The sequence below is a fragment of the Tripterygium wilfordii genome, chromosome 12 (genome assembly GCF_013401445.1).
Source record: "Tripterygium wilfordii isolate XIE 37 chromosome 12, ASM1340144v1, whole genome shotgun sequence".
Classification (NCBI taxonomy): Eukaryota; Viridiplantae; Streptophyta; class Magnoliopsida; order Celastrales; family Celastraceae; genus Tripterygium; species Tripterygium wilfordii.
Window position 1 is genome coordinate 358,640 of NC_052243.1, and position 14,823 is coordinate 373,462.

A 14,823-nucleotide genomic window follows, 5' to 3' on the forward strand; every position below is an offset into this window, starting at 1 on the left:
CAAAGACTAATAAGCAGAGAACCATCAGAAACTTTTTTTTTTTTCAAAGATAGTGGAGTTATGCAGGACATGAAACCAATCTGCTGGGTAGTTATTGTAGACATAACTCTCGGAAGATAAGGTGACAAGGCAAATGGAGTTTGTGGTGGAAGTATATGGACTTGCACTTCAGAGTCCTGAAAATGAGTCCATTTAGATTTCTTCAAAAATCAGGGTAGAGAACCTGCAATGAGAGCTCTATAGACCCAACCAATCAATTTTGTCTGCTCTGCTGGCTGTTCTTCCTATTCACTGAGTCATTCGCGTTGTCCCCTTCATCTTCCTCGCTATTTTTTTTTTTCTAACTTCAGCTGAATAACCACACTTGAAGAGAAGAACAAAGCCAACCCAGAATCCAATGAAACCAAAAGAATGGAAATTTGATGCAGGGTTTTGTTTAAGGAAATCAATCTTGAGATAATAGTGAAGGATTGTCGAGTGAATAGCAATAGCTGCTCAACTCCTTCAAATCGAAGAAAAAAAAATACTCTGCCTTGTGGTATTCAACTTCTATTCATAATTACTAACGGTTCTGAACATTATTTACATTTCATTTTTTATTACGTACATCTTATTTTAATGTATTTTTAAAAGATTAATAGAATATACATAATAAAAAATGTAATACAAATAATGTTCATAATTTCCGTCTCCTACAATGATTTTACCTTGGAAAGTCTCCGGACGAAAATACCCTCATCGAATTCCGTATATGGAAAGTACCTTAGTGAGAGGCGTAGCGGAACGAAACACCTATACATATTCTTGATCGTATTCCTACCTTAGGGTTTCATTCAAATTACTTCTAATTAGGCAAATCGGATAGAGAAGTTTACGCTGCCAAATTTGATCAGAATAGACCGTTGACGAAGATAATTCACAAAGACAGAGCTTTGATCTTGTCATTCGGATTCCGTCGGATAGAGAAGTTTACGCTGCCAAATTTGATCAGAATAGACGGTTGACGAAGATAATTCACAAAGACAGAGCTTTGATCTTGTCATTCGGATTCCGTCGGATAGGGAAGTTTACGCTGCCAAATTTGATCAGAATGGACGGTTGACGAAGATAATTCACAAAGACAAAGCTTTGATTTTGTCATTCAGATTCCGATGGCCAATTTTACGGAGATGGAGAGCGTCAGCGTGTTCAATTCCGACTCCGACGATCGCGGTACTTACCAATCGCAGAAGCGCCTCAAGGTCCGGGATTCCGGCAGCCGCTTGACTAAGCCTGCGAAGTTCGTCGATACAGGTACTACCGTAGCCCCTGATATTTATAATGTAGTGTTTGATAATTCTAATGTAGGGCCTGATAATGATGATGGCAGGGCAAGAGGGAAGGGTTGGGTTGGGGATTTTGAGAGGCACACGGAGGGAATTGGGATGAAGTTGCTGCGAAAAATGGGATATAAGGGAGGTGAACTTGGGAAGAATGAGCAAGGTACTGTTGATCCAATCGAGACCATAATGAGACCAAAAAATATGGACGTGGGGTTTACTGATTTCAAGAAAGCAATGCCTACAAAGTTGCAGGGTTTACGACCAGCAAAAGAAGATGAGAGTGGAGAGCAAGGGGCAGGGGTGAGGATGAAGGAGAGTGGGTTGAAGCATGCCAAGTCCAAGAAGAAGAAGAAAAAGGTGTTTATAAAGGCAGAGGAGAAGTTGTTGGCTAAGGAGGAGCGGGATAGTTTTCAGGTTGTGCAGGAGGTGGTTGATATGCGAGGGCCACATGTTAGGGTCCTGACTAATTTAGAGAATTTGAGTTTAGAAGAGGATGTGAATGCTCCAGTGATTGAGGTGCAGCAAAATGTAAGGTCGAGTATGAAATGGGCGGAGCTTGAAATACAGAAGAATGATAGGGATATGAGAAATGGGGAGAAAACATCAATGAGCTTGCAAAAGAAGGAGAGGTTTGAAATGCAGGCTGCAAGACAGAATGAGGGGTTGAACAACATGAAGCTAATGACCATACTTGGCCGAATCGAGGAAGAGAATGCAATAGGAACTTTAACTTTAGAATCACTTGCAGAGTCATTTAGTGACCTACAGAGGAGATTTCCTGGTCATTACGAGCATCGCAACTTATCCCGCATTGCTTTGTCATATTGCTGGCCTTTGTTTATTCAAGTATTTCAGGGTTGGGATCCTCTTCAAAATCCGTTTCATGGATTGGAGTTGGTGACAGTGTGGGAGAACTTGTTGCGAGGGGATAGTGACGATGATATATTTGGTGTTGGCACATGTTATACTAAGTTGATCATGAAGGTTGTTCTACCTGCAGTGAGAAGAACCTGCATCAATACTCGGGAGGCAAAGGACACTGAACCAATGCTTAGACTTTTGAAGGGCTGGAAAAAGTTGCTACCTCCTTCAATCTTCCTTGATATATTGGATCAAATAGTTATGCCCAAAGTGTCAAGTGCTGTGAACTCTTGGGATCCAAGAAGGGAAACTTTTCTGATCAACTTCGCGGTACTTCCATGGGTGCCATTGTTGGGACTTGGGACATAAGCTAGAGGATGTGTACCGGACAATACGGATGAAGTTGATTAATTTTCTTCATGCTTGGCACCCTAGGGATGTCTCTGCCAAAACCCTTTTGTCACCCTGGAAATCTGTGTTTGATTCTGTGAGTTGGGAACAACTTATGCATCGGTCTATAGTTCCAAAATTGCAGGTTGCACTACAAGAGTTACAGATAAACCAAGAAAACGTGAATCTTGATCAGTTCTATTGGGTCATGTCTTGGTCGTTCGCCATTACTGATCATCTTATGGTCGATTTGATGGTCAAGTTTTTCTATGACAAGTGGCTGCAGTTTTCGTATCATTGGCTGTGTTCAAAGCCGAATTTCTCCGAGATTCGAAAATGGTATGAACATTGGAAGGAACTTCTTCCACCAGAGCTCTTGGCTAGTGAAAGTATACAGTTTCAACTTATTATTGCCCTCAACATGATAGATAAGGCTGTTGATGGTGTCACTGTAGACCAACCCAAGGAGTGGAAGTTTAAGGCTCGGCAGAGAAATGTATTAGAAAATCAGCATCGAGCGGCAGCTGTCTTGAATAGTATGACCCGGATGCATGATTTGGGTGGTGGACTGGAAATGAGTTTGAAAGAAGTTATTGAGGCTCATGCACAGCGGCATGGGTTGGAATTTAAGCCTAAACCGGGCAGAATGCATAATGGACAACAAATATATGGATATGGGAGTATAAGAATAATCGCAGATTCGCTAAAGAAGAAGATATATGCCCCTAAAGAGGATTGCTGGGTCCTGACAACCCTCGAGAAGTTGCTGGAGATGCACAAAGATTGGCTTGCAGGAAGAAACAGCCGATGAAGAAGGTAAAAACAGCATCTATAGTCTAGGATTGAAGATTCATGAGAGTAATGACAAAGGAGCATATTATTTCCAAATGGGAGGTGGGTTCTTTTATTCCTGTACATCGATAAGAAGTTTGTTTACAAGAGTTCTCGATATTACAGTTGAATTTTGAGGATGATTATAATAAGTCATAAAGACATTTATTCAGGATGGATTCTCTCACCACAGTAGTTAAAGCCGAGGGATGTAGTTGTAGCGGAGTTGACATCCTTGAGCTGTTTAAGCCCATAAGTTGTGCGTCAAATTTTGTCACATTGAATCCTGGGCAAGTAAATGATCAGGTTCAACAGATGTTTAATTGCAATATTCTAAATATAACAGTTTTACCTACATACTTGAGAATCATTAACAAATAGACAAACAAAACCTACTACTATAATGAACCAACTCCCTACACATTTGATGATGCTAGAATGGTAAGTAGTTAATAGACAAAAATAATTCTCAGATAATGTGAGAGCCTGAAGAAAATCCTGTTAGCATTAGTTTGCCAACAATGGCAGAACAATCTACATTTCAAAATCAAATTCAACAGTAGAGAAAATCCTAATGAACATTATAATGCTAGATGGGGGGTGACAAAAGTTATAGGAAGCAACATGTTCGAAGTAGGTGCAAGTCCCTCCTTGTCAATGTTAGAGCTGCTGCTAACTGGAAAACTATATAACAAGTCCATTCCTGGTTATCATGGGGCAATGAGGTCCTTCATGTGCAAACCACCTCTCTTATCTAATGAACTACTTGTTCAGTGAATAAAAAGAGCCCGATTAAATGTCTACATAACATGATGTCCTCTTCATATTGCACAATAAAATCAGTTAACATTACTATGTTGTTAACATTTATGCGCATAGAATCAAGGCCGAGACAACCCACGTCAACTGTATCAAACCGAAAATGACTAACCTTCATACTGAAGAGAACACTGCCATCTGAAACCTGTTGGCCAACTGTGACTTGAAGCCCTTGGACAGAGCCAGCAGAAGGAGCCTTTACTACATGCTGTTAAATAGAGAGAATATATTACCAAAATTGGTAAACAACGAAGGCAAAATAATAAAGAATCAAAATGACTAATGGTACAAACCTCCATCTTCATGGCTTCTAAAATTAATATAGGCTGCCCTTCCTCAACCTTCGCTCCATCCTTCACCAGAACTTTAACAATCAAACCAGCCATTGGAGCCACCACAGTCCCTGGAGGGTGGCTTGAGATCTCGAAACTAGTCTTATGCTGGGTTTCATCATCATCCGACACATCAAGCCCTAATTTTTGTTTGAAATGATGATGATGAGAACCATGCCATGTGTGGATGTGCGTAATCTGATCCTGCTATCATTTTAGATTTCTGACATCAGTATCAGAACTTGTTACTTGGCAAGTTAACAAGTCAACGTGGGTGCTATAGACAAGGGCTTAAATTGCCCCCCTCAGGTGGTTCCACACTCTATGCCGACCATAATATAAATGTTAATCAGACATGATTTTGATAAATTGTTTCCATCCAATGTCCTTATGACACCAACTATGATGTTTTTAAAATGCACCGGCAATGTTTTCATCCTTAATTATGTCAGCTTCATGTTACGAAAAAAATGGTCAAACAGTTTTTCCTTTTGCTTTTGCTAAATGGGCCTCTCAGCCTGAAGCAAGGATGAAAGTATACTAGAATGCCACAGATGAGTATATTCAGCAGCAAGTGCAAAGTGGACCATGACATGCAGTAGTTAGTAAATGGTGTGATTTGAGAAATGAAGGACATATCTATATACATATGTATGTACAATTTTACACCTGGTTCCAATGAGAGAAACAGAGAAGATAAAAAAAAATGATCCAGGTCGAATTAGGTGAAAAATAATTCATGTAGGCAAGGGACACCAATTACGATGATTTTCAAATGCACTGGGAAATGGGAATGGTTTTTGCCTTTATGTCAGCTTCATACAGATGAGTCTATTCAGCAGCAGATATAAAGTGGACCATTGCATGCGGTAGTTGGAAATTGTGATTTGAAAAATGGACATATCTATGATGTTTGTAGATCTGGTCCAATGAGAGAAAAATAGATTAAAAAAAATAAATTATCTGGGCTGAATTAGGAAAAAATAATTCATGTAGGCAAGGCCTAATAGTCAGGGATCAATACCTAAATGGGATGAGTTAACAAGGGTAATGAAATAGTACAGTCCAAGAAGCTAAAGCACAAGCTCACTTGAAATTGTTCAAGCACTTAAAAACAAAAAAGATGCAAGGAATTGAATGCTTTCAAATTCTAAACCAGCAGCAATTAAGAACGGAACTATTCCAGACTGCATATTGGTTTTCTATCAGACGTTTGAGATGTTAAAAGAGAGGCAATTACCTTGGAATAAACCGCTAAACTAACATTGGTACTCACACCATCAACTTCAACTCTAAAATCTTGATTGCCTAATTGTGTTACTTTGATTTCCAAACCAAGGGAAGCATTGTCTGCCATCTGTATCCACATATATACAAAATGTTGAAGTACATTAATATGCAACTAAAAAAACAGGATAGACCATAGCAACCAACAAAATGAAAGGATGGTTTTCTTGGGGTTGGGGGGCAGGCGAGGGACAGAAGGAGACGGAAAAAAAAAACAACTGTACAAATAAACGTGACAATTCATTTTAGAAGAAATAACCATTCCATTGTATGCAATAAAGTACGTAATTACCTTAACCAGATAACTCCCATCTGGCTGATATGTGATGGAAAATGGCAAAAGTTTTGAGCCAGCACTATCAAACTCATTGTCCCACTCAAGTTCTATTGTACGCATAGCATGATGATGGACTCTGAAAGGCGAATGAGAGTACCATATGGAGTGAAATCCCCTGCCAACTGAACAAATAGTGAGCAAAATACAAGGATAACGTTCAACTAACATACAGAATTTCAACAAACAATTTAAGGATATCCAAAGAGGAGAAATGAGGCCTTCAACATACCATGACAACTTTCCTTCAAAGCATAATGTTCTATCTCACAAAGACATGCCGCGACAAATGATGCACTAAGTGTAGCAGTGTTATATGCTTCCTGGACTACAACTGAATTTTTTAAATCAACAAAGAGGTCATCTCGATGACGGTCAATAAAATGAGTTTCCACATCGCCATCTTCAAATGCCTGATGATTAGCAAGTTTCTGTAGAAAAGTTATATTTGTTGGCACACCAGCAACCTATGAAAGAATAATTGTGTTAAGATCATACCAGATACCAGCATAACAAAAACAAGCAATAGATTATAATTAAGCAGATTTATATTAAGTTTCAGAGTTAAGCCCCTTATCTTTTCCAACTTCGAAACCAAAGATACTAGTCAAATACATTTTGACAGTATCCTTTGCAAGCAATATACATCAAAGAACTTCGTCTTGAATACTGCTAATGAGCCTGTTTATTTCCAAGTTAAAGCACATCCATGACAATGTCTTGCAAGAGATCCACATGTGCAGAGCAATTTATCTCAAGTGAAAGGCATGTGCTTGAATGATCAAAGATCTCAAAATACCTCTTGAATTATTTGTATAACATGATGCTCTAGCAAAGGATATACCTGAAAATTTGACAAACAATCTTTCAACTTGACTAATGCAGAAGCACGGTTTTCTCCCCAAACTACGAGCTTTGCAATCATAGGATCGTAATGCATACTAACGGTGTCACCTTGTTCAACTCCAGTCTCAACACGAACTTTTATATCAGCGATACAACATAGGACAGAAACACGCCAGCATAACAACAATAGAACAACAATTAATAACAATCAAATCAGCCAGTCCACTCAATTAATGGCAAAAGGGTGTTGAGCAATATTAATCATCTCAGCTAACACCTCACATTGCAGAAGCAGAAAGGTCTGGAATATTAGAGGAAAGATAGATATAATATAATTGCGAATTGTCAGGGACACTTTGCAAAGCACAATTACAGAAAAAGGAGAATCAGTTTTTAGCAGCATGGCTGAAGCCATCCAGGTGCAGTGGTGCACTCATGCATTCATGTAAATACGTGATTTGGTAATCATGTTGCAACTATACCAGTATACCTGTTGAAGAAACTGGAACTGGACAATAATGATGAAGAATCCCAGAAGCAGGGAGAAATCCTTTTGGAACATTCTCAGCATATATTCGGGCTTCAAAAGCATGACCTGTCAAAAGACCACGTAATTAAAACCCCATCAATTAAATGATTATCGTATGTTCAGATACTCTATTGAAGAGATTATCACGCTAAGTTTGCTTAAAAACTCAACTATGATTGAAAAGCGATATATCAAGCACAAAAATTATTTTTCCCTCTAAAAAGAATGGTGCAGTCAGATGATTTGAATACTTGACACGGTTCATAATAATTTAAAAGAAAATGACAATTGTCTAACATAAAGTCTCCCGACTATACCACTATGACTCTTAAACTTTGAACAGAAACCACTCTCTTCCTTTTCCCCCAAGAAGTTAGAAGCCTGCTACTAATCACTGTGCACAAGATGAAACTCTCTTTAGCAAACAACCACCACCAAAGCAGGACCCTCGATCATAGTGGGAGAGTTTACCTGTCCATACTTTACGCAGAGGAAAAGGAAGAGCAACTTTCTATGTCAGCTTACCATGAAAAGGAACCTGTGACTGATTAATGGGAAGCGGTTCCCCATTTGCAACCCGGATTTGCCATTCCACGAGATCTTGACTGACAATCATCTCTGTAACAGGATGTTCAACCTTCAAAAGAACAGTTCCTAAGTTCCCATTAGATTCCATTAAGCTAACATATTCAAACAAGAAGATATAGAAGAGTATGTAAGCACCTGAAGTCGGGTGTTCATCTCCATAAAATAAAATTGGCCTGAGACCGTGTCAACTATAAACTCCACAGTGCCAGCATTGTAATAACCAACTGCCTTTTAATATAAAAGAAGAAATAGAAAAAAGTACATATTAATATAAGGAGTTCATAAAGAGATATAATTTTGAAGTATGAACAGCTAAAAAACAGAACAGATGAATAAAAAGACCAAAAAGAAATGCACAAATGAAATATAGATTTACTAATCTTCTCCTCTCTTCATAACAAGATGATGACAAATAAAGGGTGCCTCATTACAACCACATAAAGAACCATCCTTTCAAGAGAGATGAAAGATTACACCCAACAAAATAATACCATTCAGAACATAGTATCAGAATAATAGCACAAAGAGGATGCCAGGGTTGCCACATTTTTCAAAGTTAGAGAAATCCCTCCTCCTAAACTCACTATTAGAAGTTATTAAGAGAAACACTCCATTTCAAAAGAAGAGGAGGAGAAGGGGGTGGGGGAGATCATTCTAAGGATCTAGGTAACAATGGAAGCAGGAAGTTACATGAAAGGAGTTGTGGAACAACGTGACATATTGGTCCACCAAAATCAACCAATAATTTGCACAAGCTCAGCACTTTGGGCAAAAATATTTTATAAGGTGTTTAAGAACGTAGTATGTAAAATGTTTGCATCAATAGCAATTTTCAGAAGTTAATTAGGGTAATGACTAATGACATACATAAAATGAAAACAGATAAAAAATTGCTAAATGGATTGAAAGGGGAAGACATTACCTTGGCTGCAGAAACAGCAGCCTGCCCCAAGTGTGAGCGAAAATCATCTTTGACATTTGGCTGCATCAATAACCTTAAGTTACAACTTTGGCAGATTTACCACAATAAACCTGAACTAACACTATATAGAGAAGTCATTACAGCTGGAGCCTCCTCGATTATCTTCTGGTGTCTTCTCTGCACACTGCAATCTCTTTCGTACAAATGTAGAATGTTCCCATTCTTGTCCCCAAATATCTACATTATAAAGCAGAAAACCCAATGAGCGATTACAGAAATACAATAAACTAATCACATTTATTGGAAGTACTTCCTTTGGTGACACTTGCACATCTTCCAAAGTATTTCTAGAAATAAATAAGAGGATAAATTTGCAAATAGCACCACCTATATATACATTTAACTTATTTAAAAACCAATCGCAGATAGGTAGGAACAGAAATTGAGCACCTGGACTTCTATGTGTCGTGGCTGTGTAATGTATTTTTCCAGCAAAATTGTATTGATGCCAAATGAAGCAGCTGCCTCACGTTGGGCTCCCAAAAAAGAGTCAACAAATTCATCGTGGCTTTGCACTGTCCTCATACCCTAAAAATCTGCACATAGTGAGAAACTCATCCAAAAGAAAATGTACAAGTAAGATTAATGCACTTCTTGCTCTGTCCTACGATCCAACTTTTGGGGTCAATGACAAATGCATGTGGTAAACACTGTGATATGTTCTAGCTGAAAACCGTGTCAGACTTGTAATACATATTTCCATGCCTTTGGACTATGAAATTGGCAGCATAAAAATCTTTCACAATTACATTGTTCCTAGTTACAATGTTGAATCAGAAGAACTATGGCTAAACAATTTGCACAAAATGAAATACCTTTCCTCCACCTCCATGGGTCGGCTTTATTAAAATAGGGTATCCAATCTTATCTGCTTCTAACTTCATCAGATCAACATCCTGTTCACTGCCATGATATCCAGGCACAAGCGGCACCCCAGCAGCACCCATAATTCTCTTTGATGCACTGGCAGAATTAAAACCAATCAACAGAGGTATTTTTTAAATCAATCCAACTATCAAGAGTCGAATCCACTGACAAAACAATATTTAAAAAAAAAAAAAACTAAAATTCACACATCTCAATAGACAAGTAAAAGTGCAATAAGTATATAGTCACTTAAAAGACTGTATTGATATATGAATTACACAAACAGATTATACCTTTTGTCACCCATGTCCCTGATGGCAGAAGCTGGAGGGCCAATAAAGTTGAGGCCCTTGTCATTGCAAAGTTGTGCAAAATTGGCACTTTCTGATAGGAAACCATAACCTGGGTGGATAGCCTATTATTCAAACAAACATATCACTCTGAAAATGTATTTCTTGGCTTTTGGTAATAAATCAAGCAAGGTGAGCCATCAATCAGCACAAAATAGCTCAACACAAACCAAGCAGCAACAAGCCACCGAAACCAACATGCTATTTTCTTGTCTTACGGCCAATCGTCTAAGCTAATATGCTACGCAATACATGATCCAGCATGACTATTAGACTGAGTCCAACAAAAAAGACCTAAAAATATAATTCAAAGTTCAAATCAATGAGATATTGAGAATCAAAAGCAATTTGAAGATAACATGTAATAAAGCACTATCGCAGTTCCCACTGCTTTAGTTCCAGATACTTGATGAATCCTCAAACTTTATCAGTGTCAACTATCAAGCACATACCAAGGAGAGTTGGTTTGATTGGCAATCGATTGGGTTAGGCATATGGCAATGTTACATTCCAACCAAACGTAATTCTCTGAGGTATTTTAAAAAAAAAAAAAAAAAACACTATCAAGCACATAATGTTCCAATACTCGCCTGCGCGCCAGTGCGAATAGCAGCTTCCACGATGGCCGAACCGTTCAGGTAACTCAACCGAGCCAGGGGCGGACCAATATGGACTGCCTCATCAGCTGATTTCACGTGCAGTGAGTCCCTATCCGCGTCGCTATAGACGGCTACGGTTCGAATTCCCAAGCGTCTCGCCGTCCTCATGATTCTGCAAGCTATCTCGCCTCTGTTCGCAACTAGAATCTTCTCTATGCGCTGCGTCGTCGTTTTCTCAATTGCAGGCGAGTCTGAAAGTAACCGTTTCTGAATCACTAACGATCTGTGACGGAGCCTTCGTCCAAGGAAGGAGACCATCGGTGACATTGTTCAAAGCTCAGCTACTGAAATTCGATGCTGAAGAAGGATTTAAGAAGGATTGTGATTTGGAGTTTTTAGTCATTTAATAAATTGGATTTGTTAGAAGTAGAAGGCTAAAGACATCAATAAATATTATCCTTCTGCATCATGGGTGATGGTCTAGGTCTGAAAAATACGTGTAATATCTTTTTCGCACTCGTAAACTCAATTATCTGAGATATTGGTCAGGTGGTCAGGACACGAATTTGTCCTCTAAACTATCTTAATAATACTTAATCTTAAAAAAATATGTTTAATGTATCAGAAGTGTTTGATATTTACTTATACATTGTTCAGTTGAGTTATTTATTTAGCATTTGCTTATATATATATTTAGTTGGGTTAATGCCGATTCTGGATAAAATTACTTACAAGTGTTGACATGATAAGGGTTAGATTTGTCATTACAAGGTAACTTTATCGACTATTGCTGCGTTGGATTTGGATAGGACTATGAAGTGTGATGTGGTGCTTGCGTGGGAGATTGTAATTTGTAATAGTTTATTAGTTTTGTTTTTTAAAAAATATTCTCAGTATTTAATGAAATCCGGATTGGGCCCTTTTCCATATTAAAAAGAAATGTAAAGAAAGGTGTGATCCTTATAAGCAAGCCCATTTCACACCATTCCTTTCGGTCACATGAGCCCATTTTAGCTCAATTTATTTTATTATGACATTCTGGTTCTGGCCCAAGAAGGAATTAGAGTGGACCAGGATCCAAAAAAGGTCGTAGTGCTAAATTCAGCCCATGTACATGTTTCTCTTGGTTTCTCATTCATTACAAATAGAGGATGCGATATCCTACGAGTTGGTTGTTGTGGTTCCATGAAATTCATGGGTCCTAGACTCCAAACTTTTTACCAATACTTTGGGACCACACTCCCTGCTAAAATGCCAACGAGATATTATAATCCCTTGTAGAGAAACTTTCGAGGGTTCAAAGGTTTACTCTATCAATGCAATATCCAAAAGGCTTTGTTTTGAAGAGATTTCACGATATATTTTTTTTTTAAAAAAAAGATGATATACAAATATAAAATTATGAAAACCTCACTAAAATATACTTGCAACATCTGCAAACTGCAAAAGTAATAATGATTTGGTGTGATTTTTGCACATGGCATTGGGACCTCTTAATGTTGAAGATAGTTGGAAGTGGGGCAATTTTGTTTTCACACTTTTACAAAACAACATCATAAGCAATCATATGTAATATGTGCACCTATGTAATGTTACCTCTTGTCACATACATGTGAGGTTTTGGAAGAGATCTCAAAAACAATCAACTTACATTGTTTTTGGTGGTTTGAGTATCTTAAAACAACAAAATTGCAATTGTGCCTGGCAGCTTTTTGTCCTTTTCAGTCCCTACCGGCTACATTACATGATATGAATTTCTTCTTTTGCAGGACAGTGTGGCTGTTCATGTGGACAGAGATGGCAACTTTCTGTCTTTCTCTGTTTCTTGTTTTACATAAATCATGCAATTGAAGCCAAGCCAAGCCAACACAACACAACAAAGTTGAGTTGAGTTGGCATTGTGTGGTATAAACACTTTTAATGCAATTATTCATTGTCCCCCGTATATAGTTAATAATCTTAATTTCACCCCACTCCACCAACAGGGAAGGCAATTGATGCTCCCCAACCCCACCACCAAGATATGTTTTTTTTTTTTTAAATCTTGTTATATGGATTATGTGTGTTAATTAAGCTCAATTATATTAATTTTTAGTCTAATTAATTAAGGCCACTAGGAACTCATCGATCGGAAAATGATTTCCTTATTTAGCTTGCAAGCAAGACAATAACCATATGAAACCTTGGAAGTCACCTTTTTCTATACATGTCTTTTTCCATCTCTACTTATATCTAATTTTCTAGACAGCCAACACAGAAAAAATGCTGCATATGCTAACTACCGAGAATCCGATTGTGATATATATTCTTTCTTATCTTATATGATGATGCTTTAATAATTCAGCATGTCTCTTTCAGCAGTAGAGTCCAAGGATACACCCTCATACACATCTCCCCCGCCCCCTTTTATTTCTGTCCTTTGTCTCTTCTTCAATGGCCACCAACCTTTCATATTTCATGATCGCCGTCTTGAAACTTAAGAAGGATATGATATTAGGTAAGCCAAATAATTTAATTAAGAAAATAAGGGTATGTTACTGTTTGATATGTCTATTTTTCATGCAAACAAGTCCGAAAATGGTAACAATAACATTGCAACTATATAATTACTTTCGATAATATAATTGAAGTGTTTTTTTTTTTCTGACAATTGATTGTTCATTGTATAAGTGTGAGTGAACGCATTGTGGAACCAGGTGGCACAATTGAAGCCATTAATTTAGAGGTAAAACCTTTTCAACATCCTTAATGTCTTGTTTTGTTTGGCAGCTGAGTCCAGAAGGGTCGGGTTCGGAAAGATTCTCCTCCAACTCCCTTTTGACAATAACAGGTGTTTGGTAGGGTTCATGAATCCCACCGAACCCCTTGCAATACCTCTTTTCGGAAGGCCTCAAAACAATTCATTCATAGGTGCTCATTCACTAAGTACTTTTACAAAATTACCATATTGATTTTAACAATGATTTTAAATTTTAAACAACTTCCAATCCACTACTCTCAACCAAGGGCTCGTACTCATAAACTCAACTTCTCCGAACACATTCCAACCCCCTCTAAACCTAACACAGTCAAACAGGGTCTTGATTAGTCAGAATGCTATTTTTCTACATCCTTTGGATGGACTCCACATATTTCTGGACCTCGTTGAGTGGCGCTGGCATCCATTGCAGTCTCTATGCACCAACTTTTTCCCACAAATAATTCACTACTTCGAAATTTGCAAGGAAAACAATCATGATTTACACGTGGACCTGACTGTGTAGAGGAATTTCTTAGTTCCAGCCGTCCAGATCCAGGTAACGAATGAGGACCCTCCTCCGCCGCCGCCCAACGACGCCTGCTCGGTTCCCTTTATGCAAATGTGACACCGTGTCATGTCGGCACAAGTTATCGAAGATTCTCAATTTGTCGTAATTACACAATCACCCTTCCATTTTTATTTTATTTAATTAGCCGCTAATTTAAATTTACTTTAGTAAAATAACAAGATTTTAATGAAACCCGCGAGCTAACGGCTACTCGCGCGATTTACTCGTGAAAAATCCCTCTTTTTTTTTTTTTGGATTTATTTGGGCGTTAAATTAGGGGAATTCTTGATTTTATTTCCTTTTCAACGAGAATTCATTGAGTGATTGATATTTCCCTTGAATAATGTAAAGATGGATATTTCAATCTAACCATGTAAAGAAAATATACATGATTTGTTGGGTTTGGGTTTCCTTTTGTTTTCCCCACTATATTTCAAAGTTTAAACAAATTGAAGTCTGAAAAATATAAATCACCAAAAATGAAGGTGGCATTCCCGAAAGTTTTTATATTCTTGTAGTTATGTGTTGGATTTTGTTCTAACTAATATGTTGTCATGTGAGAAATTTTTAGTGTGCGC

At 37.9% G+C, this 14,823-nt stretch overlaps 1 protein-coding gene and 1 pseudogene across 2 annotated transcripts; one reads left to right on the forward strand and one right to left on the reverse strand.

Moving 5' to 3' along the window:
* The first annotated feature begins 1,151 nt into the window (after positions 1-1,151).
* On the forward strand, positions 1,152-3,576 carry LOC120011190 (annotated as a pseudogene).
* Positions 3,433-11,365, reverse strand: LOC120010758 (methylcrotonoyl-CoA carboxylase subunit alpha, mitochondrial). Of its 2 annotated transcripts, none has more exons than XM_038861598.1 (16): positions 10,929-11,365; positions 10,282-10,403; positions 9,937-10,084; positions 9,512-9,649; positions 9,203-9,298; positions 9,062-9,121; positions 8,275-8,367; positions 8,077-8,188; positions 7,513-7,617; positions 7,021-7,157; positions 6,409-6,643; positions 6,135-6,301; positions 5,796-5,912; positions 4,517-4,762; positions 4,336-4,431; positions 3,433-3,690 (listed from the first exon to the last, which is right to left on the reverse strand). In XM_038861598.1, the coding sequence occupies exons 1-16, from the start codon at positions 11,262-11,264 to the stop codon at positions 3,679-3,681; spliced, it is 2,220 nt and encodes a 739-aa protein (XP_038717526.1). In that variant the 5' UTR covers positions 11,265-11,365; the 3' UTR covers positions 3,433-3,678. The 2 variants fall into 2 exon arrangements, with proteins under 2 accessions (XP_038717526.1, XP_038717527.1); XM_038861599.1 differs by having other exon boundaries at positions 4,517-4,759; positions 10,929-11,364.
* Positions 11,366-14,823: the final 3,458 nt, after the last annotated feature.